Below are 25,961 nucleotides of genomic sequence, written 5' to 3'. Positions count from 1 at the left end.
GTATAGCTGCAATGACAATTTCTGCATTGCTAACAACTGGCTTATCTAACCAACCTCAGGAAACGTGGGTAAATTACCACTTCATGGATTTGAAATGAGTAAACTGGTTTGGTTAGAAGTACTAAAACTGGTACCAGTCAACTCAGTTTTCAAAATGACTGTGATGCCACAGCAGTTTGTTACATAAAGTCAGGAATGCCATTGGTTCCCAAGCTCTGTCCTGTACCTTGATGTGCGTCCTATGTGTTATCCTCTGCACATGTGTTTGCGATTACCTGTGGGTCTTTTCCCAGGTCCAGAATAACTTGTTAGAAGCCCACTCACCTGGAGAAACCAATCTACCCTGTGCCACAATATCCAGTCCCTGGACGGTGCTAATTAACCCCCAGGGCAGCTAGAGCTACCAACAGAGCCTAGGAGGCCAGGACTACACTGGTCAACGAATTTCAGAAGATGTCTCCATGGGTATGAGATGATTACGTGGTTATAAAATTACTGCTGACTTTTGGGCATAAATCTAAGAAAATAAAGCCACCATATCAAGAAATACCTGCACACTCGGGTTTATTGCAGCACAAGTAACAATAGCTAAGATATGGAACCAACCCATCAACATAGGGGAGGGAGTTAAGCAGTGGACAAAATATCCCCTTCCAAAGGCACAACCCAACGACCTTCCTCCAACTAGGTCCCAATTCCTGAAATTTCTACCATCTGCTAGTGGATAAATCCACTCATAAGGGCTGAGAGATCAGGCTACGTGATGTATTAGACCCCAAAGGCCCCGCCTCAGAATTCTGTTGCATTAGACAGCAAACTTTGGACATAGAGGTTCTTGGTAGACATCTAGAACTCAGCACACAACAGCCGGGAGATTCAGGAAAATCACCCTGCTACTTTCTCTGGGAGATGGCATGGTAGGGAAGTGTTATTTTTTGGACCACTTCACTTGTTATAAAGTTTAAAATGCATTAAAAAAAAAAAAACACCAGTTTTTTCTCCCACTTCCAAAAATACTGTCTACCCATTTCCCCTTTCGAGTGTTCTTTGTCTTGCCACGTCCTCAATGTTGGTTACAGACAGGCTGTGCCTTTGACATGGCCTGTCCAGCAGGTTACACTGGCAGCCCCCGAGAACTGCAGGAGTGCTAGAGGGAGTTTGCAAAGGCTGGGATGGATACCAAGGGGTGACCAGTGAGCCCGGGGCAACAGGAAACATTTCATCAGCAGAGAGGGCTCAGCAGATCATATCTTGAGGTGACTGTAATGGTGTGTAGCCATGAGATCAAGATATGGGCACGAGGTTCAGACTCCGGAAAGGTTGAGGGAGAGGTGGATAAAAAGTCCACGGCCAGACGTTAGCACTGGGACAATCAGGGACCAACTGAACAGGCAGGGAACTGGGTCATGCATCAAAGTCCAGGGTACTGTTCTGTAAAGAGAAGAGGAAAATACAGTGAGGGCAAAATCAGGCCTGGAAAGGTTCATTGCACTGGTCAAGGGACAAGATTAAGGGCCAGAATAGGAAAGAGCAAAGCCACATGCACAGCTCTTTCCACGATGATATGAGACAGGCCAAAACCTGCAGTTACATTCCAAAGGCACAACCACTACGTCTCCTGTGACAAAGTCCAGGCCCCCTTCTGCACTGAAAGACAACTGGTGCCAGCCTCTGCAAGGATGCCCAAGCCCACAGGTGCAGCAAAAGTCTCCCATATAGTTGTAACAAAAATCTGCATACAAGCCAAGCACATCCTTCTAGATGCTTTAACTAGTCCCTGGGTTACTTATAACACCGGATGCAAAGTCTCGCTGTGTCGTGAAGGGAATAGCCACAAGAAAACGTTGTGTTCAGTACAGGCGTTATCTTTGTCCTTCAGATACTTCTGAGCGCAGGGGCAAAGATGGTTGACTGTACTCGTGTTTTATCCCTTCTACATTCACAAACAACGTTGATGCAAATGGGTCAAGAGTCTTTATCTGGGCTCACTTTAGAGGTAGCTGCTTAAAGCAAGGAGCCCCTTTCAGCCACCTCCCCATCCTAATTCCACATCTGGGCAGCAGCCCTACAGCTGGAATCAGAGGGGTACACTTACACTTCCTCTCACACTGCACCTCTTCCTCCCCTCCCAGAAGGAGGCCAGTGGTTCGGGGCTGGGATCTTGTGCTCGTTGGCAAGATGCTCCCAGACAATCTCAAAAGGGCTCCCTGCCAGCTCCCCCCCCCCAACCCCCGGCATTAAAACTCCAGCAAGGAGCAACAGAGTGAGGTCAAGCCGCCTTCTACAGTTAGCTCAAATTTAGGGCTTGAAAGTTGGGGGGACGGGTCACCTCAGAGAACTAGCCTGGGATTGAAAACAAAGACTTTTGTGTGATTTAAAAGTCGTTTCCATGGTTTGGAAAACTGTTTGCTGTGACTCACTTTGTTCATGTTTACTCTAAGGCCACTGGTCAGCCCCTCTTGTTCTCATGGTCAGTAACTATACTTTACAAAAATATATCCCCACCCATCACCAGCCTCTCCACTGCCCCAAAGAAAAACAAAACTACTGCCAGGAGCCTGGCTCCCAACCCTGGAGGCTTGCACAGAGCAAGCAGGTAATGACTACAGTCCAGATGGAATTACCATGACCAGCGGCTTGCATCTGCCTTTCTCCTCCTTCGTCCCTTGGGAGTAGGGCTTACCTGAGCAGATCACTGCCACATCTTCCTTGTGGGTGCAGTCGTGGTACCCCCACAGCCTGTGCCGGCAGGTCTCCAGAGACTGTTCCTCCCCTGAGCAATTGACATCATCCAGCCAGATGCGGCCCACCCCAGGTCCGTAGCTCTTTCGGGCTCTTGAGGATGGAAGGAGAGACTTCCCACAGCCCAGCTGCTTGCATACCACTTGGTCCTCCTTTTCTCCCCAGCTGTCATCGCAGACAGAGCCCCATGTACCCTTGTGTAGCACCTCCAACCTCCCAGAGCAGGGGTTGTCCCCTCCGACCAGCCTCAGCTCGAAGGGATCTGTGGGTTGAAGGAGGAAAGTGATGACAGAAAAGATGAGAGAGAGAGAGAGAGAGAGAGGGAGAGAGAGAGAGAGAGAGAGAGAGAGAGAGAGAGAGAGAGAGAGAGAGAGAGAGAGAAGATAGATGTCACTAAAACCCCACCAGCCTCGAAGCTCTCCATGTGTCTTGGTGACAGCCACTCCTTCCCTGTGACTTCATCCGTTTCTAGCTCCCATGGCCAGGTCTGTTTTCTTAACTAGAATATCTTCACTTTATTCTTTAAATATAATATCTACATGTATATTATTTATAGACATATAATGCTTATAAATGAATTTCTAGTGGTTATTAAAAGCTAAAGAACACAGCAGATATGCCCTGTTTGCAGCATTCTGCGTCATAGTTCACAGTCTGACTGCAAAATACATAATTCTAAGTGTTTCCCTCTACAAAGGGAGTTATTACTAAGAGAATTGGCAATCAACACAAATACATAAGTTTGCAATGGCCTTTTAGTGCAGGAGTAGTTCTTTGTAAATAGAATTTACAATAATAAACAAATAGAGTTTGCCTGGGTTTCCATTTAATTTAATCACGTTTATGAATAAACCTCATCTCTGCCTGCAGGGTCATTATTTTCCATCACCTTCGCATTCCATCCACGTGTCCTCATTGTGGGTACAGTTGTTCTCCAAAGCACTGAGAGGGCACTTCTTAAGGTTTGCTTCCTGTCCAGAACACGACATCCTGCCCGTCCAGATGGGCCCTTTGCCTTGCGTCATCTTGTCGCAGCATCTGTGAGTCCGAAGCGCCCGCCCACATCCCAGCTGCCTGCAAACCACCTTTGATGCCTGTAAGTTCCAGCCCGCTTTACACACAGAGCTCCACTGGCCCTGGTGTAGCACCTCCACTCGACCCTGGCAGCGCTCCAGGCCATCCACCAGTCGCACATTCTCCGGGATGGAGGGGACACCAATGTCTGGGTCTGGAAAGAAAGGGAGAGACGATATCTATTCAATGCCAGGGTATGGTCGGCTCAGAGAAGGGACTCTGATGTATACATGGTTTAGTTCTTGGTGTCCACTACAGGCCTGTTAGAACAGTGAGTGCCACATGCTGGGTGGTGGCTGAGAGAATGAACTGAAGACGTCTCGGCCCCCCAGATAAGTCGTAGTCATTTCTGTAGTATTCTAGTTTTTCAAATTATTTCTGTATGTAACTCTTTATTGCTCATCACAAGGGACAGTTAAAGGAAGTATGGATTTAAATGTTAATAAATGCACATACTAACATGAAATGTCAAAATAATTTGGGCTCAATGTTTGCATGCCCAAACCTCCACTTTCCAGAGGGGGAGGGGGAGAGAGAAAGAGAGAGAGAGAGAGAGAGAGAGAGAGAGAGAGAGAGAGAGAGAGAGAGAGAGAGAGAGAGAGAGTTTAACATTGGAAGGAGTCATCTTTTCTCTAATGATAAATCCTGTGGGGAGACAAAAAGAAGGGGGCAGAGGCAATCTTGCAGTCAGATCACAGTCTTCAGAGAAAGCACACATGAACTGTTAATTCATAGGAAGCTAATTATGTAGAAGGGTGAAGAAACACCTAACTATGCATGTGTGCCCGTCTATCTGTGAGACTGCACTGGGTGCACATCTGGATGCCTGTGAGACAGCTTTGGCTTCCTACAAGTATCTTCCATCTCCCCAGCTAAGCTGATAGAGAACTTTGGAATTTAAATGCTCACAGAAGCACATATTAAACCTCTTTTTGAGCTCCATCCCATGAACACCGAGTCACTGGCCAGTGGCTGATGGAGCTGTACATATTGGTTTATAGAAATCGGATCTCACATATAAACGGAAACTAAGAAAAAAGCAATATGGATAATGATTGTGGGCACTATTATAGCCAAGTTTCACAAGCAAGAAAGTGTGAAATGTAAAGCATAATGTTGCCCCTGTTCACGCTAGTGCTGTGTGACACTCCAATGGCCACATGGGGTATGGGCTACTGGAAGATGATCCTTGGTCCTCTCATACTTACTCTCGCACAGCACCCCAGCATCTTCTTCATGCGGGCAATTAAAAACATCCTCATCATGGCTACATTGAGACAATGTGTCTTCCATCCCACTGCAGGCAACTCCTTGAATGAGAACGCTTTGCTCTTCTGGTGCTGGTGGCTTATATGAGGCACCACGTGGGGTTTGCTTGGGGGCTCCACAATTCAGCTCTCGGCACACCACAGCTGCATCTTTCTTGTCCCAGCCATCATCACACACTGTCCCCCACATGCCATCGCGTTCCACCTCCACTCGCCCTTCACAGCGGTGGGCACCTCCCACTAGCCGCACTTTGGATGGAGATTCTGCAAAAGAGACGAGATGGTAGCTGGAGGCCTCAGAGAAGCAGAAGAAAGGGTGCTTAGGTCTATATGCAGTCAGTCTGAGGCCTTTTCGCCTTTGATGGACAACATGGGGAGTTGAAGTCACAATAGGAGAGGTGAGGGAACTTGTTGATATGTTTATGCTCTTAATTAAACGCTTCCAAGACTTGCCATTTCAAGACACATAGACCTACTGATAGCCTTTTCAGAGTGATGACTGAGACAAAGAGCTAGTTGAAGACTTCGCAGAAATTTGAGACCCTCCAGTGGTCAGAATAAGAGGACCAATAAATGTCTACCCACAATTTCATAGATAAGGAAAACTCTCTTCATAGAAGTCATGGCTCACTATGGGCCCCAGCCCAGAACTGTGTAAGGATGATACTTTCAGGATTTTTTTTTCTTTCATGACTTTCTTTTGCTGTAGCCAGATTGAGGTAGGTAGCAATACATGACTCGAAGTTAACAAACGAACCCTCTCCTCTCTTCTACTCATCTCTCCCCCTTCCCTTCCATAGTTCCCTTCCCTTTCTGCCTCTTCCTTCTCCTCCTCCTCCTCTCGCTTCCCCTCTCTTGATGTTTCCTATAACATCACTCCTCCAAAAACCTAACTCAGAAGAAATATAGCAAGAGAAGAGGCAGAGCTTCAAAGGCAGAGCTTCCAACCCCAATGGTTTGATTAGAGTCTGTGGGAAAGAGGGCGGGGCGTTGGATCCTCCCCATAGGTTCTGAGGAATAACGGACTGAGTTGTATTTCCATATTAAAGCTCTGTGTATGAAAAAAAAAAAAAGCATAAATTCTCCCCTTGCACTAAGCAGGTAGGGCAGAGAATGCTATTGGGGAACCAACACCAAGCCTATCAGACAAAACATGTGCACCGAGCAATTCTTTGCTTCCAGTATTGTTTTGTGAACTCAGAAAACAATGAGGAACACATGGAATCTGTTCCCTCCCCGAGCTTTCCTTACAGCTTGAAACAATCTTGCCAAGTCTGCTGTAGCCTCAGAGTAGAACAGCAGAGTGCTGAATCAGTAACATCTTCATTCAGTGGGAAAGCCAACTGAGGGGTCAAAGATATTAGATAAGGACACATTTGGTCTGGCAGTCTGTGGCTGCTTGTGAGAGGGACACCATGGCTGACACCACTGCCTCCATGAGCACAGCCTGATTCCTGAGTATCAGACTTCCCACTGTCTACCCTGTCTCAACTTTGCAAAACTCTAGAACCTGGAACTGACTCAGGAACAGCATGGTTGACTAAGACCAACTAGACCTGCTTAGCTTTCAGTTTTCTTAGGAAGTTTATGTTTTGTTTATTGGCTCATTTAAAATTTTTCTTTATTAATGCTTTGGGGGAAAGCAGTATCACGTATTGAAACTAAGGATATAAATTCAAATGCAACCACTAGAAAACCCAAGAAAACACAGGAAATGGAATTAGTCTAGATGTCTATCAACAGAAGGGAGGAGAACGGCAGTGGGCCTTTACCTGCTGTAAAGAAAAATGAAATTTACCTGCTGAAAAACGTCATACTGAGGTAACTCAGACCCCGGAAAATGAACATGACATGTTCTCTCTCTTATGGGCCCTAGCATAAACTGTTAGTTTTGTATGTTTAATTTGAAGTGTTTATGGGGAAAGCTAGAACGGCCCAGGAAAGGGCAAGAGGAAGAGGTCTTTTTGGTTTTTCAAGACAGGGTTTCTCTGTGTAACAGCCCTGACGGTCCAGAACTCACTTTGTAGACCAGGCTGGTGTGGAGGAATGTCTTGAGTGGATGTAACAAGTGTCAATAAAGGGCTGTTTAGCCAACAAGCTGGGCAGAAGGACAGGAAGGAGAAGGTGGGACTTCCTGGAGAGGGTGGTGGACCTAGGATTGAGGGTTGAGAAGGGGAAGAGGGTTTACAGCTGAGGAGGAGGGGCGGGTAGGGGGGAGAAATGGCCCGAGGATCACCATAGTGGCAAGTGCTTGGGGTACATGTATGATACGAGGTTTAGAGTGGTTTGTTTATGTTAGTTTTAGGAGTAGATTTGTATCAGTTTAGATTCTGCCCAGTGTAGTGCTGGCAGCTTTAAGGTACGCTTCAGACTCTGTGTTATTTATTAGCCATCTTAGGCCAAACCGATACATTTTACTGTAACAAATTGTAACAGGCTGGCCTGGAACTCACAGAGCTCCACCTGCCTCTGCCTCCTGAGTGCATCACCAATGCCTGGGGTGGGGGGAGTGGGGGGGGGGGGGGGGGGGGTGAGGGGATGTCTTCAAGAGTGAAGGGTTAGTAGAGTTGAGTAAAGCAGGGTGGGGAAGAAACCTGGAGGGCAAAGGGTTAGTAGGGTTAAGATCTTGAAGACAAGCTCCTAAGAGAAGAGGAGAGGAAGTTAAAAGAGGAAGGGGCGAGGCAGGTTAACCAGAACCGAGGATATATGAAGAATTATTACAGAAACCCACTGCTCTGTAGGTTAATTAAAAATGTAATCTTTTAAGCTAGATGTTGTGGCACATGCCTGTAATGCTAGTACTTGTTAAGGCAGAGGCAGGTGGGTCTCTGTGAATTCTAGGCTAGCCTGGTCTACAAAGAAAGTCCAGGACAGCCAGGGCTATTACATAGAGATCTGTCTTAGAAAAAAAAAAAAAAGTAATTTTCTCTCTTTCTTTCTTTCTTTCTTTTCCCAGAAACTGTAGTGTATCACGCAGTATAGCCTTTTGTCCACATATGTTTACTTTCAAATGTTCATTGCTATGAGTCATGGCTCTGGTTGGAGGCCTACACTATCGTTATCGGATCCTCACTGGGACTGTCGTCGGATATCCCGTTATTGCTGTGTGTCAAGGAGATTTAAACACAGGTACCTTGTGTGGGTGGGTAATGCCTCCCCTTAGAAGACATGGAAAGCCAGTGTCTAGTCTGAGATCCCTCCTTGTGAGTTATTAACTAGAAAGTCCCCAGAGGCTTTCTAAACAACACGGGCTATTGCTGTTGATCTTGGTTGCTGCCCGTAAATAAGATCCCATTGCTGAAGACACATCACAGTTTCCTTGCAGGATATAGAGGAACCAAGCTGGAACTGACCTGAAATTTTCCTTTCTGCTAGCTTTCACAGAGCCAAAAGGTGCAATGTAGGCTGCAGGAGGGAGAAAAGCCATCCACGATATACCTAATGGTGAACCTTGCCCGCTACAAACCGACTCGTCAGGCAAAACACGCCAATTGGTGCAATAATGGCATGAAGGTTATCAACTGCTTTTGGATTGAATTTGAGGCCTGTTCACAAAAGGGAACTCCTGCCTGGCGCTGTAGGCCTTCTGATGATGGCAGAGGCCATAGGTTATGGCAGGGGGTGGAGGTCATAGGCCGTGGCAGGGAGCAACTTATTACCATTGTCTTACCAAACGGACGTGCCACAAAACTGCCTTCTAAACATTTGTGTTTGTACACATATATTGGTGCTTTCTTCAGCTTTGGCCAGAGAATCTTCTCTCTGTAGTGGGGCATCAGTTAAGGAAAAGACTCATGCCTGGCCAGAGCACTCAAAATAAGTAGCCAATGGGTAAGATGTCTATTATCACCTCAAGGAACATGGTTGAGGGAAGGGAAGAGAGGAACAGCTGGAGGATGGGGAGGTGTGCTGTGGGATGCTGCCTTCCACACACCACATGGCAGTTTTGCTAGCTCACCGCAGCCACAGTCAATAGACACGCAGAGGCTCAAGCCAGCATCAGTTGACAGGCCAACAGGGAGCATCAGCTGAAGTCAGTGCTTTATGTTGCTGTTTTGGGTTTTGTCTGATTTGTTTTTGTTTTGAGGAGACGACATAAAAGAGGAAGAGGGACGTGTTGAGAGTGCCTGGGGAAGTGAGAGGGACACGTTGGGAATGAATATTATCAAGATACGTTGTTTACATGTATGGATGGACTTGTCAAAAAATAAATAAATGAAGGATGCTCTATTAAAAAAAAAAAAACTAAGAAACTTTCCATTGTGTTGAACTGAGTTTGAAGTTTATGCCTCTGGGCACAGATGAGAGATCTGCAGCCCTCTGAGGCAACTGTTTGGGTCATTGGATCTAAGAATAGAGTCTATGTTAGCATTATTTTGCCGGCCAGGGAAAAAGTTATCAGGATCACGCATGGGCTAAGTTATTTTATTTTAGACTATAAAGTTCCTGTTTAAATGGTTTGGTTTGGTTTTGATTTTTTTGAAACAGGGTTTCTCGTTATAACCTTGCCTGTCCTGGACTCACTTTGTAGACTAGGCTGGCCTTGAACTCACAGTGATCCACCTACCTCTGCCTCCTAAGTGCTGGGAGATGAATTTTTATTTCATTTATTTTTTTATGGAGTAGGTGGCTAGTGCAGTTTCCAGAAAAGATGACATAAACCAAAAGTGCAGCGAGGATACATGGGAAAGAACTGAGTTGAGGAAATTCAGCTTGAGGGAAGAGACACAGGGGCAACTGCATTCCTGGCAGTGCTCTTACTTGGCTTTAAAAGTAGAAGGCTTGAATGAAGGGTGTGGTGTGTGTGTGTGTGTGTGTGTGTGTGTGTGTGTGTGTGTGTGTGTTGTACAGGAGCAACATCTTGGTATGAAGAGACTGCAAAGAGGGCAGGTAGTGCCTGTGTTGGTGAAAACAATGGAGGCCCACCAGTGTCTAGGTGAGCACCCTGATATGTCAAGTTGCACCTATGTTTCAGGTGGGTCTCACTACGTAATGGATGGGGCTGCCTCTGTACAAGCCGCTACCATCCAGCAAAGGAGAGCGTAGAGGGATAGTCAAAGAAACAGAAACCGTAGTCTGTGGGTCCTCCTCTCTTCCCTCCCCTCGGTGCACTCTTCCACCTCTCCGCCCTTGGCAGCATCACTCTCACCACTGTACAGGCTCCTCGAGGAGGCATCCAGTGAGGGCTGAACTCCAGGTTTTCTTTTGCTGGTCAAGCCACACAGCATTTCTATTTCAAAGGTGCCAATAAGGCCGGAAGAAAACGTGGATGGGGGAACCCGGAAGCTCAAAGAAAATGCCTTCCCTGGCCATGGCCACTAAGGAACCTGATGTGAGGACCTGTCCTTTCTGGGTGTCGGATGAATTCCCAGGGCCACAGAAGACCCATAGCAGGAAAACCACCCCGGGCACATCTAGATGCTGCAGGCGGACATTTGTCCACACAAGGCTGGTGGGTCTTTGTAGGCACTAGAAAGGAAGATTGCTTGCTTGGTTTGAAGCTCTTTACAGCCTAGGAAGATACAGATTTTCTTCAGTCCTAGGCCTAGAGGCTTCTCTCGTGAGAACTCAACAAGCAGACAAACAAAACGAAGCAAACATAGACAAAAAAAAAAAAAAAAAATTTACCTGAGAGGCACGATCCAATGAAAATGCCCGAAATGGCTGAGGGAAGAAAAAAAGAAGAAAGGTCGGTCATAGGTCATATAGACCTTGTTCAAATTACCCATGTGTAGAAGGCCTTTGCCAAACTTCTTAAGGGAAAGTGAGAGACACTTAGCCTCCAAGGGCAGCCCTGTCCTGGTAGCCTTCTTCTCCTGGCACCTGCCTCAAAGGACACCATGGAATCACAGAGGCCAATTCTAGCAAACTAAGTGACTTGGTTGTCCCGTGCACATGTCTGTCCGCAGCTCCACTCCAGGCCCGGGGCCAGGTAGTATCTACTATTGTCATTTACACTGATTTACTGTAGTTGCCTAAAGTGGGAGAGTAGCGATGTAGCATTTTAGTTCACAGAAAAGGGCACTGGTGGCCACAGGCCAGTCACTGGTGGGAAAGGCAATGACTCCATGGGCAAGGCAGAGTGGCATGGCCCTCTCTGTTCACTGGCACTGCCTTCAGATGGGAGTAGGCAAACTCCTTTTGTATAGAGCCAATAGTAAAGAGTTTTGACTTTGTAGGCTGTATGCTCAGTTACAGCTGCTCAGCCCTGCCCCTGAGATAGGAGAGCTTCCAAGGATATGTGGACAAAAGAGCATTGTTGGTTCCCAGAAGCCTTTGCTTATGGACATCATTTCAAATTTCAGGTGATTTTTCTGCATTGCGAAGGGATAGTTTCATTTTTATTTTCTTCCACCATTTAACAGTGTAAAAGGCATGCACAGCCTGTAACCTGTGATTCGTTGACAGTTAACTGAGATCAACAGGCCAGGAGCAGCAATTTATTTAGTTCCAAAATTTTAGCATATTCCAGTCTAGCATATTGGAACGTGGAGAGTCTTTCCCTACACAGTCTATTTATGGTTGGGCTCTTCTGTCACCTTCTTCACAGTGTGAAGCCCTGTAACCCTCAGTTGCTCAGGAAGCCAAGTATTTTCAGTTATGTAGTTTGCCCACCACGTACGTTATTGGATTTTCCCCAGTAGAGCAAATATCTTTGGACCAGTGTAGAGTTTTTCAAACAGCTCTAAATAGCTCAGCAGTTAATCTTGAAATGAACAGCTTCTCTGGAGACTCTTATTCTTAATCTTCACCGTGAGGTCACTCTCTGACTGGGGCTCTGTATTTTACAGCTGTCGAAAACTCAGTTATATGATGTGTGTGCGTTGCATAACCTCCCACACAGAACAGGAGGACGTTAGAAGGAAAGTGAGTATACCAAGCTGATAGGCAAGGAGCAGAAGTGATATAATCAGGAAGTGGCCTGGAGCCTCTGAACACCATTGATAGGAGGGGTAAGTGCAGGTGCCATAGGTCGGAAGGAGGTGAGACTTCAGGTGAGCCTGGAAGGCTCAACAGTAATCCACAAGAGACAAGGTGGCTGTTAGCTTCTGCCTGGATGAGGAGATGTTTAAGATATGGCAGGACCCTTGTTTTGACCTATTAAGTCTAAAGCTAAAAACGAAACAAAACAAAACAAAGAACAACCGAACAGTGTGGGCTTTGATAATGTTATCAGTAATCAAGATACCAAAAATGGATATGATTTGTGGTAGCAGATCAGTAGCCATCATTAGATATAGGACACTAATTACATTATTAAAAGGCTTCTGGTAGGGCATGCACTTGGCAATAGACATAAGGGGAGACTGATTCCTCAGTGCTCACTGGCCAACCAACCTTGACGAATTGGTCAACTTCAGGCTGGTGAAATAGTCTCAAATCAAGGTTGGCCAACAAGCCAACGTTTTCTTCTGATACACACATGCATCACACCAAATCCTTTTTAAAACCTCTGGGGGGATGTAACATTACATTTACTTCAGAGGGTAACTCTTCAGAGAAGTATGGTAACCTACAAGTTCAGTTGAGAGTTGTGACTAAGATACATGTTTCTTTGCAACCAGAAACTCCAGATTTTCCAATATCTAAACTGACCTTGGGAAAATTAGGGAAACATATGAATTGCTTTTGGAGGACACTAGACTACTAGTCCAAGGAAAAATGAATATACTGCATCCTTATGTTCTTTGTTCCTATTTTTAAATAAAAACTTAAAAAAAAGAGAGAGAGAAAAGGAGGTTGGCAGAGTTTTGTTACAGAAAGAAATACTCCCAAGGGGTTAGACTGAGCTTCACTGGCTTCCGTTTCCATACCTCACAGCTACCAAACACCTAGTCATCTCCTTCTTAATATATTCAGAGAAATTTGTGAAAATGGAAATCTATGGAAAAGGTGTATAAATATAGGGAAATGGACAAAAATCTGATCACTAAGACAAACTTCAAGCATGGATTTAGGGGATTTTTAAGGCTTACAAGTTACCTTATTTAAGAAGCTGTTCTTGAAAGACACCTGACCCTGGATCTGAGAATGTTCTTGAGGAAAAAATCTGGTACTCTAGACAGACAGGAGCAGAGACACTCACCGAGCATCATGTTGGACCACAGAGCCATGGCCCAGGCAGCTGCCGATGATGGTGTGTTGAGACAGGCTGGATGAGGGCCTCGGGCAGCAATGTCAGGTTTGAATGCCAGGAGAGGGAAGAGAGGCAGGTCCTGTGTGCAGCAGCAGCGTCACCAAGTGACCCAAAGCCCATGGGCCCTGGGAGGTGGAACTGATAAAGTTATGCTGAGTTCAGCATGCCTAGAGGAAGGGAGGTGGCCGGAAGGAGCTAAGATCCTGAAAAAGGGGCTGACTCCATTGTATGGAAAGCCTAGTTCAACCTGTCTCTGCTTCATTCTCGTATCTCTGTAAATGAGGAAACAGCCTTCACAAGGGAAGGTAGGTACCCCATTATGGTCCATTTTCATTAAAGCCTAGAGCACAGTCACCCTCCAAAGATGCTCTGTGGGGCCAGTGAGTCAATTTGAATGACTTCTGGATGAAGCACTCAGGGCCCGAGGTCATAGGATAAATGTTAGACACCCTTGAAGGCCCATCCCATACGCCGTAATCCATGACTGTGTATCTGGCTCTGTTGTTAGGGCTGGCTTGGCTTTCCCACCTTCAACCAGCTTCCCAAGTGCAGAGCAGGAGGATGGATACATAGTCTGACTTTCTAGGCTTTGCTGGTTGTTACCCATCTTTGGAACTTGTTCGGCCTCAGCTCCCCGTGCTGATGGACAGACATCCTTTGCTGAACTCTGGTGGTCTTTCAGTCTAAATTATGATGGAAGCAAATTGGGCCACGTGTCTCTCAAGAGCCTCAGCCCTCTGCCTTCCTTTATTATTAAGTACACCTTCCCTTCAAGAGCTAGCAGACTGATTGAGTGCAGCACGCAGCTCCACGCACAGAAAATTTTCCCTGATGAAGGCATAGCTTAGATCATTTCACACGGGACTTGGTTCACTGCGGGGTTTATTTTTAATACTATATTTCTTTGTTTACTTATTTAAAATACAATAAAAGAAGACAATAGTGACAGTCAATTCAAAAAGGGAAGATGGAGCCGGGCATGGTGGTGCACGCCTTTAATCTCAGCACTCGGGAGACAGAGGCAGGCGGATCGACGGGAGTTCGAGGCCAGCCTGCTCTACAAAACAAGTCTAGGACAGTCAATGCTACACAGAGAAACTCTGTCTTGAAAAAAAAAAACCAAAAAAAACAAAAACAAAAAGGGAAGATGACACATAATTTGGGGTTTCCTTTGGATGTGAAGTTTATTAAAAAGAGAAGCTTTGGGGCCGCGGTGGGGCCCTGAGGTAAAAGGGAGAAGTCAGACAGTTCGCTATGCAGATCTTAACATGGTAGGGCCTGAAAAGGAAGGAGAAGTTTCCCTTTAAAACTTGGAGAAGGGCTCCATTATGAGTGAGATTCGGGGTGGGCACTCAGAGAAGGCATGGTGGGAGGGGGCTGAAGGAGCCTTCAGAGACTCTCCCTGAGCAAATCCCCGTGAGGAGTTTCAGTCCAATCCCAAGAACAAAGGAAAGACCTAACATTTTTATAACCTCTTAGGAGCGGCAGCACGTGCCACATCACATGATTTGGTTCAGCACAGCGTGTGTGACGGAGAGCTGTCAAGTCACCACGCTCACTGTGTCTTAACTCCGTCCCAGAGAGAGTTGGAAGGTTACACGATTCAGGCTTTGGGGTCTGGTCTGAAGGGGCAGACCATAGTCTAAGGGTTGTTTTCTTCAAAAACAGTTTTCGGCAGCTGTGGGTGCCAGACAATGTGTTGAAGGGAGGGAGTGGCCGGGTGAGAACACAAAAACATAAAGTCTAATCATTGCAGTAGCACATAAAATCTGATGTAAGAGAGGGAGGTAGAACTTTGGGGACACAATGTAGTTAATGACTTGGGGCTGTTCAAAGAGGTGACGACACTGGGTCAAGGCCTAAGAACTGAGTGTAGCAGCGCGCTGGCATGAGAGAAGCTTGGCAGAGCACGTGCAAACAAAAGCACACTCGTCCGTTTATGGAACAACAGGTAGGTAATCAGAACAACAGGATGGCAGGGAAGCTTCAGGTGGTTGTGAGCTTCCTTGTGGGTGCTGGAAACCAAGCCTAGGTCCTCGGCAAGAGCAGCAACTGTTCTTAGCTACTGAGCCACAATCCTCTGTTTTGCTTTATTTTTTTCTTTTAGACAATGTCTCACTCTATACAGCCAGGCTAGCTTGGAGCTTACAGTGTAACCAAGGATGACCTTAGACTCACACTAATCCTCCTGGCTCAACTTCTGAGTGCTGGGATTACAGACAGGTGTCACTACACTTGGCGAGAGAAACTCTTTTATTAACTTATGAAAAAAAAAAAAAACAGCTGAAGAGAAAATAGGTTGTCTGTGTATGCGTGAGTGATCTGCGACTGTCTCTGTTTGTACCACAATCAAATGGCCTACTGATATGCGCTCTATTATTTACGTTATTTTCATCATCTGAAAATTTCCTACATGTCTATAATGTGTTCTAATCAAATCTCCCCAATTCCTTCCTCTCCTAGTCCCCCAACCACTTTACCTCCAAAATCTCTGTGATCTGTTCCTAAGCCCCCTGAATCCACATAGTGCAGCGCACACACACACACACACACACACACACACACACACACACACACACACACGGGTGTAGGAGCATCTACTGGAACATGGATAGCCTCTCAGGGGACACATTCCTGAGTAAAACTGACTCTATTTCCCCCAATAGCCGTGACTTGCAAAGCTCCTCAGCTAAGGTGAGGATTTCATGAGTGTCCCCTCCATCCACAGTGAGATTTTTGGCTGGTTTGGTATCCATGTTGATATTCATGGCAGGTCTTATTCATGTTGCACAGGTACTGTGAGTTTATGACCAACAGATCCTATTTCACTGCAGAATTTCTACCACTGGCTCTTTTTTCTTTATTTATTTATTCAGATCACAACTTAATTGTTATTCCATCCCTTGTATCCTCCCTCCCTCCCACTTTCACCCTATTCCCCTCCCTTAGGTCTATGACTGAAGGGGACCTCCTCCCCCACTATATGGTCATTGGTTATCAAGTCTCATCTTGGTAGCCTGTTTGTTCTTTCTTTGAGTGCCACCAGGCCTCCCCACCAAGAGGAGGTGGTCAGATATGGGGCACCAGAGTTCATGTCAGAGTCAGTCCCACTCTCCACATAACTGTGGAGAATGTCCTGTCCATTGGGTAGATCAGAGTAGGGGTTTGATGTTTACTATTATATTGTCCTTGGTTAGTGCAATAGTTTGAGCAGACCCCCCTGGGCCCAGATCCACTCATCACGATGTTCTTGTAGGTTTCTAGGTCCCTCTGGGTTATTCTATTTCCCCATCTCCTATATTTCTCTTACCTAGAGTCCCAGTAGGATGTCCTTACATCTATCCCAATCTCCTGGTAAGTGAAGACTTTTGTGGAATGTGCCTTTTGGGCTAGTAGCTCTTACAATCTTTCTTTCTTTCTTTTCTTTCTTTTTTTTTTTTTTTTTTTTACCTCCAAATGGCCTCTTATGACTTTGTACACTATGAACCTTGCTCTTTATTTTATTTCATTTTATTTAGTTATGGGGGAGAGAGTGGGCATGTACACATGCGTGTATTTTATTTTGCCTGTAGAAGAACAATCTTCTGGAGATGGTTAGAAGTGGTTGTAGGCTTCCTGATGTGGGTGCCTGGGATTGAACTCAGGTCCTTTGTAAGGGTGATATGTGCTGCTCATTACCAAGTTGTGGGCTGGAGAGATGACTCAGTAGTTATGAGCACTGGCTGCTCTTCTGGAGGACCCGGGTTCAAATATTTCTTGATCCCTATGCCATAATGAACGCTGAGGTGTGGGGATGTGAGGTATACTATCCTCCCATTCCTCCCTCACTTCCGCTTTCATCCTATTCCCCTCTCCTAGGTCTATGACCGAGGGGCACCTCCCCCCCCACTATATGGTCATAGGCTATCAAGTCTCATCTTGGTAGCCTGTTTATTCTTTCTTTGAGTGCCACCAGGCCACCAAAGATACTATCGGTGTCATATTTAGAGCAGAGCACCACACAGTCTTTATTCTCTGTATGTTGACTGTATTAACTGGCGTCTACTGCAAAAGGAAGCTCTAATGGCAATTGAGAGATTCACTGACCTATGGGTTTAAAGATAAAAACTTAGGAGAAAGTTGGGTTTTCTTTTGTTTTTGTTTTTGTTTTTGTTTTTGTTTTATTACCATGGCTGGATTTTTGTTTTGTTTTGTTTTTCTTTTTTTTTAATGTCAGCTTGACACAGGTTAGTGTCAGTTGAGAAAATGCTTCCCCCCCCCCCCAAATTGGCATGTGGTCAAGTCTGTGGTACATTTTCTTGATTGATGGTTGGTATATGTGGACCCGTTCTACAGCAGATGGTTCCAGCTCTGGATGGGTGGGTCTAGGTGGTATAAGAAAGCAGGCTGAGCAAGTGATAAGGAGTGACTGAGTAAGCAGCTCTCCTCCTGCATCAGCTCCTGGCTCCAGGTTCCTGCCCTGTTTGAGTTCCTGTCCTGACTTCCCTTCAGTGATGAACTATAATATAGAACTGTAAGCTGAAATAAACTTTTTTCTCCTCTGGTTGCTTTTGGTTGTAGTGTTTTATCACAGCGGTAGAAATACAATTATCAAAATAATATCATTAGGTTCTCTCCTGGGACCTAGGACGTACATAACCATGATTCTTGGCCTAACTAAAGGTACTAGGCATGACTTCTGTCTCATGGAACAGGTCTTAAATCCAATCAAAAGTGCTTGGTTATGCCTGTTAGCGTTATGTCAGTATTGTGCTAGCTAGCATACTTTTCAAGGCTCATTGATTTGTAGCTTGCTAAGCTCATTGCTGAGGAAATCTGTTGATGACTTTTTTTTTTTGCCCCAGTAATGTGCATAGAAACATCCAGTACTATGAAACCTAGCTAGCAGAGATGAAGCTTGACTTCTGTGTCCCATAACTCAAGTACATGATATCTTCAGCAACAAGGTCTTACCATTAAGTTCTGGGAAGTAACCAAGACCAATGGTAATAGCCTATAGTGTTTAGGAATTGCTAACTATGGGAACCCACTGACCACTTGAAAAGAGGTAACCCTAACCCATACCTATCACTGGGGTTTTCATTTGATAAGCTGTGGTGTCTCCGGGAGATATTGTATCTCCGTTATAGATTAACTTCATTTAAATCCCTTTTATATATGTATATATTTTGGAAACTTGTATATTTCCATATGACGCTTTCAAAGCTCTTCAGTGTTGGTAAGCCACCACCATACTCCCTCCTCTACTCAGCCCTCCTCTCCTCCACACCATACAATCCTTCCTGTTGCGTCATTCACCTTCCCATTTTCATATCACCTACATATCGCCCTTCCCTTAAAATATACACTGCCATGGCCGTGGCTTCCTAGCTTCTTTGTTTTACTTTGTTTTTACTGAATCTTTACTGAGTCTTTGTGAATTTCCCATCATGCACCCCAACCCCACTCATAACCAGTCCTTTCATTTTTGCTCTACAGCCTTGTAACCTCTTCCACACAGAGAAAATAAAAAAATTTTAAAAATTAAAATAAAATCTTAGTTGGGAGCTGTGGTGTGTCATGGTGTGTTGCACAGGGTACCCTTTTGTCCAAACAGCTTACTTGCAGATGAGTCATTGACCCTTCCACTTCTGTCACACCATCAGGACTGGACCCCCCCCCCCCCCCCCCGAGATTCCTCTCAGATACCCTGCAGTTTCCCTGAGCTATGGAGATCCCGTAGCTTTGATTCTGCAGGACTGGCCCCTTCATGCACCCCAGCAGCTCATAGATAGAGTAGATGTTGGGGGTAGGCCAACTCAAAGCTCAGAATCTGGGCCTAGCTGGTAGCTGAGTTGGTTAGTCCACCAGTTTTCCTGCACCCTCACAACGTAGTCAGCTCTCCTGAGTTGCCCAGGTGAGGGGCAGTGCTAGCTCTCCTGTGTGTTGCAACTGGTGAGCTGCTGAGCCAGCCTTCCCACACTCACTTCAGCAGGCCAGCTATCCCACACCCAGGCCACAAGGGGCATGACCAGTTTTCCCTAGGGACATTTCAGTTTAAACACACATATTCTACATATGAGAGAGAACATGCAGCCTTTTTCTTTCTGAGTCTGTATTGCCTCACTCAAAATGATTATTTCCTGCTCTAGTTAATTTTTAAAATATTATCAAATAAAAGTTTGTTTTTGAAAAACACAACAAAAACAAAAACTAAAAACATTCGAATCATGCACAGGAAAGAGGCCCAAAGATTTTAAACCCCAGCGGTGATCCTGTCAGTCTTGGGCACCATGGCAGCTGAGAAACACACAGAACATGGAGGCTGTGGTCTCCCTCAGGTCACAACAAAGCCACAGTGGTCTCCTTTGTGGCAGGTACATGCAGGGAGAGGTCCAAGAATGGGGCAGACAGGAGATGGCAGTCCAGGAGTGGCATCCACAGGAGGAAGCCTGCTGCTAGCCTGGCTGCCTAGGCAGCATCTACTGGCTGGCTGTGTCCTGCTGGCCCCCAAACTGGCCCTAGTATTTTATGTCCCCACTATGCTCTGCCTGAGCTTTTCTGGACCCACTGACAACTGCCTCTACAATGAAACATTGTGGCTGAGGAGCTAAGAGCCTGGGCATTGCTGATCAGAGACCTCAATCCATGTCTCCCCAGCTTCATACCGGTCAGGCAGTCAGCCAGATACCATAGCCCTTTGGGGGCAGTTTTCTTGGCTAGGATTTGCCCTGCGTTTTGCTAGCATCATCACATTTTTATTTCTGCATTTCATTAGGTAACGGGCATTTACGTAATTTGATCTCGATTAACCCGCGTTCCTGTTCCTCTTTTCAATGGGACTCAAAAATGACAGTAAAGAGAGTGGTTCCTATGATGCCTCAGAAGCAGCAAGAGGGGAGGCAACCACTTCCTGGAGCCAGTTAGTGCCCTGTGCCCCAAAGCTGCTCCCCTGGACATCTCTGATCCAAGCCTCGTGATGGACACAAATTCGCACGAAGAAAGGCCCCTCACCTGATGATTTCTGACCCCATGGCTCAGCATCAGGCCATGAGAAAAGAGGAAAGTGGCACTATCCTGGGAGGTCCTGCTGCATTGGGAAGTGTCCCCACCATGGCTGGCCACCATTGTATTGCTGCCCTCCATGGAGGACAGTGAGGGTCCCCTGGAGGCACACACTCTTACCTTTCTTGGAAATGACATGCTGGGAAATGCCAGTCTTCATCACCAAAGGGAGGTTTTCATTGACCTGTGTGACCAAGAAGATGACTTGGTTTCCCCTGGGCCCCAGGGGCCTTTCTCTGTGTCTGCAGCATTCCTGTTGCACATGACCTACGGAAGGACAGTGTCCTTTCGGCCAGCCATTTTGTTCACTACAAGATGGAAATGGGACGAGGAAATGACATCTCAGAGGTTTTGCAACTGTTTAGAGGCCACCAAACCAGCGGTCTTGAGGAAGATGCCTACCTCCTCAGTCAGCAGTCTTATGTCGTGCCTCCTTCCTTTCCTTCTGTCTCCCGCACCTTCAGCATTTCTTTTCTTTTCCCTTTTCTTCCCTCATCACTGGTGCTTTGGAAGCTGCTGTTCCAGAGTCTTGATCTGTTGTTTACAGGATGTTTCTTGTTCTTCATCCGACTGGTCCCTGTGAATTTCTAGCAAGGATGGGTTTCCATGTGCTTTCCCATGTCCAAGACTCCAGCTCAGCTGCTGCTCCTCACCGATGATACCAATCTTCACCGTCCATCACTAGCTATCCATCTATTTAAGTTGTTTACTTCATCTTGCTTTAATTTTCTTGGGTTATGAGAGTTTAGAAACTCATCCATTTCTTTAATTTTTTTTTTTTTTTTTTTTTTTTTGGTTTGGTGAAATGTAATATTTTGGGGCCGGGCGTGGTGGGGCATGCCTTTAATCCCAGCACTCGGGAGGCAGAGGCAGGTGGATCGCTGTGAGTTCGAAGCCAACCTGGTCTACAAAACAAGTCCAGGACAGCCAAGGCTACACAGAGAAACCCTGTCTCGGAAAAAAAAAAAAGAAAGAAAGAAATGTAATATTTTAAGACGTGTTGTCAGGAGGCATAGGACCTTGCCTGACCTGCCCCAGTGGCTGAGAGGCCCTGCTGGCTGAAAGCCACAGCTGTCTGCATACTTGAGATAATTATTCTGCCTGGCAACCACAAAAGATCCAGCCTGACCTTGAGAAAGAGAACATTCGGTGTATCGCGACTTCTGAATAATCGCCCCACTCCACACCTGCTGCCCTTGGGCCTGGCCCAGAAGATTTTGTAACTTTTCACTGCATTCCTTCCTATCCCCCGCCCTCCCAGAAGCTTATTTTAAATTTGGATACCCCCTTACAATAAACGGCCCTTGACAAGCAATGTTTCCTTGGGTCCCTGTCTCTCTCTCTCCCATTGCTTTATTCACAGGTTGCGACCCTCCTCGCCACTCCACGAATAACTAAACCCGCGGGTTGGGGACAGCGTGTTCTATTGCTTTTTAAGAATTTCATTGGTATCTGATAACACCTCCTTTTATATCTCCAGTTTTATTTATTTGTGTTTTTTATTTATCTAATTTAGCTAAAAGAGAAACAAGACCAAATTAATAAAATTAGAGATGAAAAGGGGACATTAGCAGTTTATGCATTTTGGAAGCTGCTAACCCACACTGCTGGTTCACTCAGGAATTTACATTTTATTCTTTCTCAAGTCTCTGAGGGGCACTGAAGACAAGATAGTATAGTTTTACAACCAAGCTTAGTTGGTTAGGGGATAAGATCGTTTTAGATCAAGATAAAGAAGTTAAGCTATTAGAATTGAGATAGGATAAATATTGAATCTCATTCAGAAATTTAGACCCAACAAGACAGGAAAAACATTTACTTCAAACAAGACGAATGCAGATGGCCAAATCACTATGAATGTAACATGTATAGAACTCATTATTCTCATGATTGTCACATGGTTCTCCCTGCTGTATGTAGTTTGTCTTATACATGTGTAATAATAATAAAAGAAAAGAAAAGGGGACACTAGAACAGACACTGAGGAAATTGAGAGAAACATAAGGTTTCTAGAACATAAGATTTCTAGAAATCTAGAAATCTTCACCAAGCTGGAAAACTTGAAAGAAATGGAATATATAACCTAACAAAGTTAAATCAAGATCCAATAAGCAAATATAATAGACCATAACTTCTATTGAGATAATTAGTTAAAAGTCTCCCAACCAAAAAAGTGCAGGGCCAGATGGACTCAGCATAGAATTATATCAGAGCTTCAAAAGAAATAACTCCAAGACTACTCAAATTATTCTATAAAATAGAAACTGAAAGAACATTCCCTAATTTTTAAAATGAGGTCATAACTACCCTGATTCTTAAACCATACAGACTCAACAACAACAACAACAACAACAACAACAACAACAACAACAACGAAAAGTGTAGGGCTGGAGGGATGGCTCAGAGGTTAAGAGCACTGTCTGCTCTTCCAGAGGTCCTGAGTTCAATTCCCAGCAACCACATGGTGGCTCACAACCATCTATAATGAGATCTGGTGCCCTCTTCAGGCACACATGCAAGCAGAACATTGTATACACAATAAGTAAATAAATCTTAAAAAAAAAAGAAAAGAAAATTATAAACCAAATCTCTATGAACATGGATGCAAAAATTCTCAATGAAAATACTTGCAAACTGAATCTGAGAGCACATCAAAATGACAATCCACCATGATGAAGTATGACACAAAGCAATAAGCACAATCCAATACATAAACAAACTGAAAGGCAAAAACTTCATGATCATCCCATTGGATGCGGAGAAGGCCTTTGTCAATATCTAATACCCTTGCCCGCATGAGCTGCCATTTCTATTATGGATCTTACCCATCTAGCTAGTGTAAAATGAAGTCTCAAAATAGTTTTAAATTCCATTTGTCTGATAACCGAGAATATTGAACACTTCTTTAAGGGTGTTTCAGTTACTCAATTTCCTGTTTTGAGAATTGTGTTTAGATGTGAAATCCATTTTTTAAATTAGTTTATTTGTTTTCTTGCTATCTAGCTTTTTGAGTTCTTTATATTTTTTGGATATTAGCCATCTATTGGCTGTGTGGTAGGTAACTTTTTTTTCCCCCTTTCTGTAGGCTGCAGCTTTGTCTGAATGACAGTGTCCTTCATCATACAGACGCTTTCTAGTTTCATGAAGTCCCATGTATTAATTGGTGTCCTTTTCTTATGCCAATGACCTCTAGATTGTTCCCCACCTTTTCTTCTATCAGATTTTGTTTATCTGGCCTTGTGATGAGGACTTCAATCCACCTGGAGTTGGGTTTTGTGAAGAGTGATTAGTAGGCATCTATCTTGATTCTTCTATGTACAGACGTCAGATTGACCAGCACCACTTTAGAGATGCTGTCCTTTCCCCCCAATGTGTATTTTGGGTTCTTTATAAAAAACATATATCCATAGGTATGTGGATTTGTGTCTGGGTCTTCAGTTTGATCCCATTGATCAGTATGTCTAGTTTTGTGCCACTACCATGCTGTTTGTATTATTATAGCTCTGTAGTACAACCTGAAATTGGGAATGGCTATGTCTCCAGCAGTTCTGTTACTATTCAGGGACATTTTATCTATCCTGTGTGTGTGTGTCCATATAAAGCTGAAGATTGTCTTTCAAGATCTGTAAAGAATTGTGTGGGAATTTTAATGGGGGTTAGTTAAATCTGTAGGTTGCTTTTCTTAAAATGGGCATTTTAACAATATTAACCCTACTGATCCATGAGTATGGGAGATCTTTCCATCTACTGATATCTTCTTCAATTTCTTTCTTCAATGTTCTTAAATTTTTATCATAAAAGTTTTTCACTTTTTCTTGGTTACCCCAAGATTTTTATATTATCTTAGGCTATTGTAAAAAGTGTTGTTTCCTTGATTTCTTTCTCAGTCCATTTGTCATTTATATATAGGAGGGCTACTGATTTTTCTGAGAAAATTTTGTATCCAGCTACTTTGCTGAAAGTGTTTACCAGCTGTAGGAGTTTCCTGGTGAATTTTTTCTTATCAATTATGTATACTATCATATGATCTGCAAATAAAGGTGCTTTGACTCCTTTCCAATTTCTGTCTACCTTGATCTCCTTCAGTTGTCTTCCTACTGTAGCTAACACATCAAGGACTATATTGAATAGGTATAGCAAGCGTGGGCAACCTTGTCTTGTCCTGAGTTTAGTGCGATTGGTTTGAGTTTCTCTTCATTTAATCGGATGCTAGCTATAGGCTTGCTGTAAAGTGCCTTCATTACGTTTACGTATGTTCCTTGTATCCCTAAATCTCTTCAGGACTTTTATTATGGAGGGGCGTTGGATTTTGTCAGAGCCCTCTCTGCATCTAATGAGATGATCATGTGCTTTTTTTTCCCCCTTCAGTTTGTTTATATGGCTAATCATTACACTTATTGATTTACAGATGTTGAACCATCCCTGAATCTCTGGGATAAAGCCTACTTTATCATGATGGATGATCTTTTTGATGCACTCTTAAATTCAGTTTGCAATTATTTTATTCAGAACTTTTACATCTATGTCCATAATAAAAATTGGTCTGTAATTCTCTTTGTTGAGTCTTTATGTGGTTTGAGTATCAGGGTGATTGTAGCCTTGTAAAATAAACTGAGAAATCTTCCTTCTATTTCTATTTTTGTAGAATGATTTGGGGGAATGTTGGTGCTAATTCTTCTTTAAAAGTCTGGCAGAATTCTGTGCTAAAGCCATGTGGCCTTGGGCTTTTTTAGGCTGAGTTTTAATTACTGCTTCTGCTTCACCAGGCATTATAGATCTCTTTAAATTGCTTATCTCTTCCTGATTTAACTTTTGTAAGTGGTATGTATCAAGAATACTATCAATTTATTTTAGATTCTCCAGTTTGGTGGAGCACAAGTTTTTAAACTATGTTCTTATGATTCTCTGCATTTCCTCGGTGTCTATTGTCACATCCCCCTTTTCATCTCCAATTTTACTAATTTGGATCTTCTCTCTCTGACTTTTAGTTAGTTTGGATAAAGGTTTGTCAATTGTATTGATTTTTCTCAAAGAACCAACTCTTTGTTTCATTGATTCTTTGTATTATCTTGTTTGTTTGCTTCTATTTTATCAGGCCTGAGTTTAGTTTTTCTTGCTGTCTACTCCTTCTGAATGTCCTTTCTTGCTTGCTCTCCTGTTGTTATATAGCTTTCAATGCACTTTTAAGTTACCAGAATGAGATTTCTCTATTTTTTAAAAAATATAAACACAATGCTATAAACTTGCTTCCTAGACCTGCCCTCATTGTGTGCTGTAAGTTTGGGTATGCTTTGTATTTATTTTCATTCAATTCTAGAAAGTCTTTCATTTTTTCCTTAATTTCTGTCATGACTCATTTTTTTTTTCTCATTCAGTTGTGAGTTGTTCATCTTCCATTAATTTATATACTTTCTGTTGATGTTGATTTATAGCTTTAGTTTGTTACGGCCAGATAGAATTTAGGGTATTATTTAAATTTTCTTGTATATACTGAGACTTGCTTTGTGTTCAAGTTTGCTTGGAGTTGAAACAGAAAGTGCACAAAGGACCTGGCAGCAATTTTGGGGAGCTCCTGCTCCCAGCTATCAGGTCTGAACCCTTTGTTCTATGCTCTCAGGTGCCTTTCTCTTTCTAAGCACCACAAACTCGATCTGCAAACTCTAGCTGCACATCCAATTCTTCAGTCCTTTCAAAAA

The 25,961-nt window shown here is 44.2% G+C and overlaps 1 protein-coding gene across 1 annotated transcript; it reads right to left on the bottom strand.

Annotated features, from left to right (window-relative positions):
• Window positions 1-1,153: 1,153 nt before the first annotated feature.
• Window positions 1,154-13,329, bottom strand: Cd5l (CD5 molecule like). The gene is made up of 6 exons (XM_051157425.1): window positions 13,171-13,329; window positions 10,713-10,748; window positions 5,025-5,348; window positions 3,632-3,964; window positions 2,684-3,004; window positions 1,154-1,431 (listed from the first exon to the last, which is right to left on the bottom strand). The coding sequence occupies exons 1-6, from the start codon at window positions 13,196-13,198 to the stop codon at window positions 1,412-1,414; spliced, it is 1,062 nt and encodes a 353-aa protein (XP_051013382.1). The 5' UTR covers window positions 13,199-13,329; the 3' UTR covers window positions 1,154-1,411.
• Between the last annotated feature and the right edge of the window lie 12,632 nt (window positions 13,330-25,961).

This window comes from Acomys russatus, chromosome 15 (assembly GCF_903995435.1).
Source record: "Acomys russatus chromosome 15, mAcoRus1.1, whole genome shotgun sequence".
Classification (NCBI taxonomy): Eukaryota; Metazoa; Chordata; class Mammalia; order Rodentia; family Muridae; genus Acomys; species Acomys russatus.
Note: the sequence above shows the minus strand (reverse complement) of the source record. Positions and strands in the feature narration are given on the sequence as shown.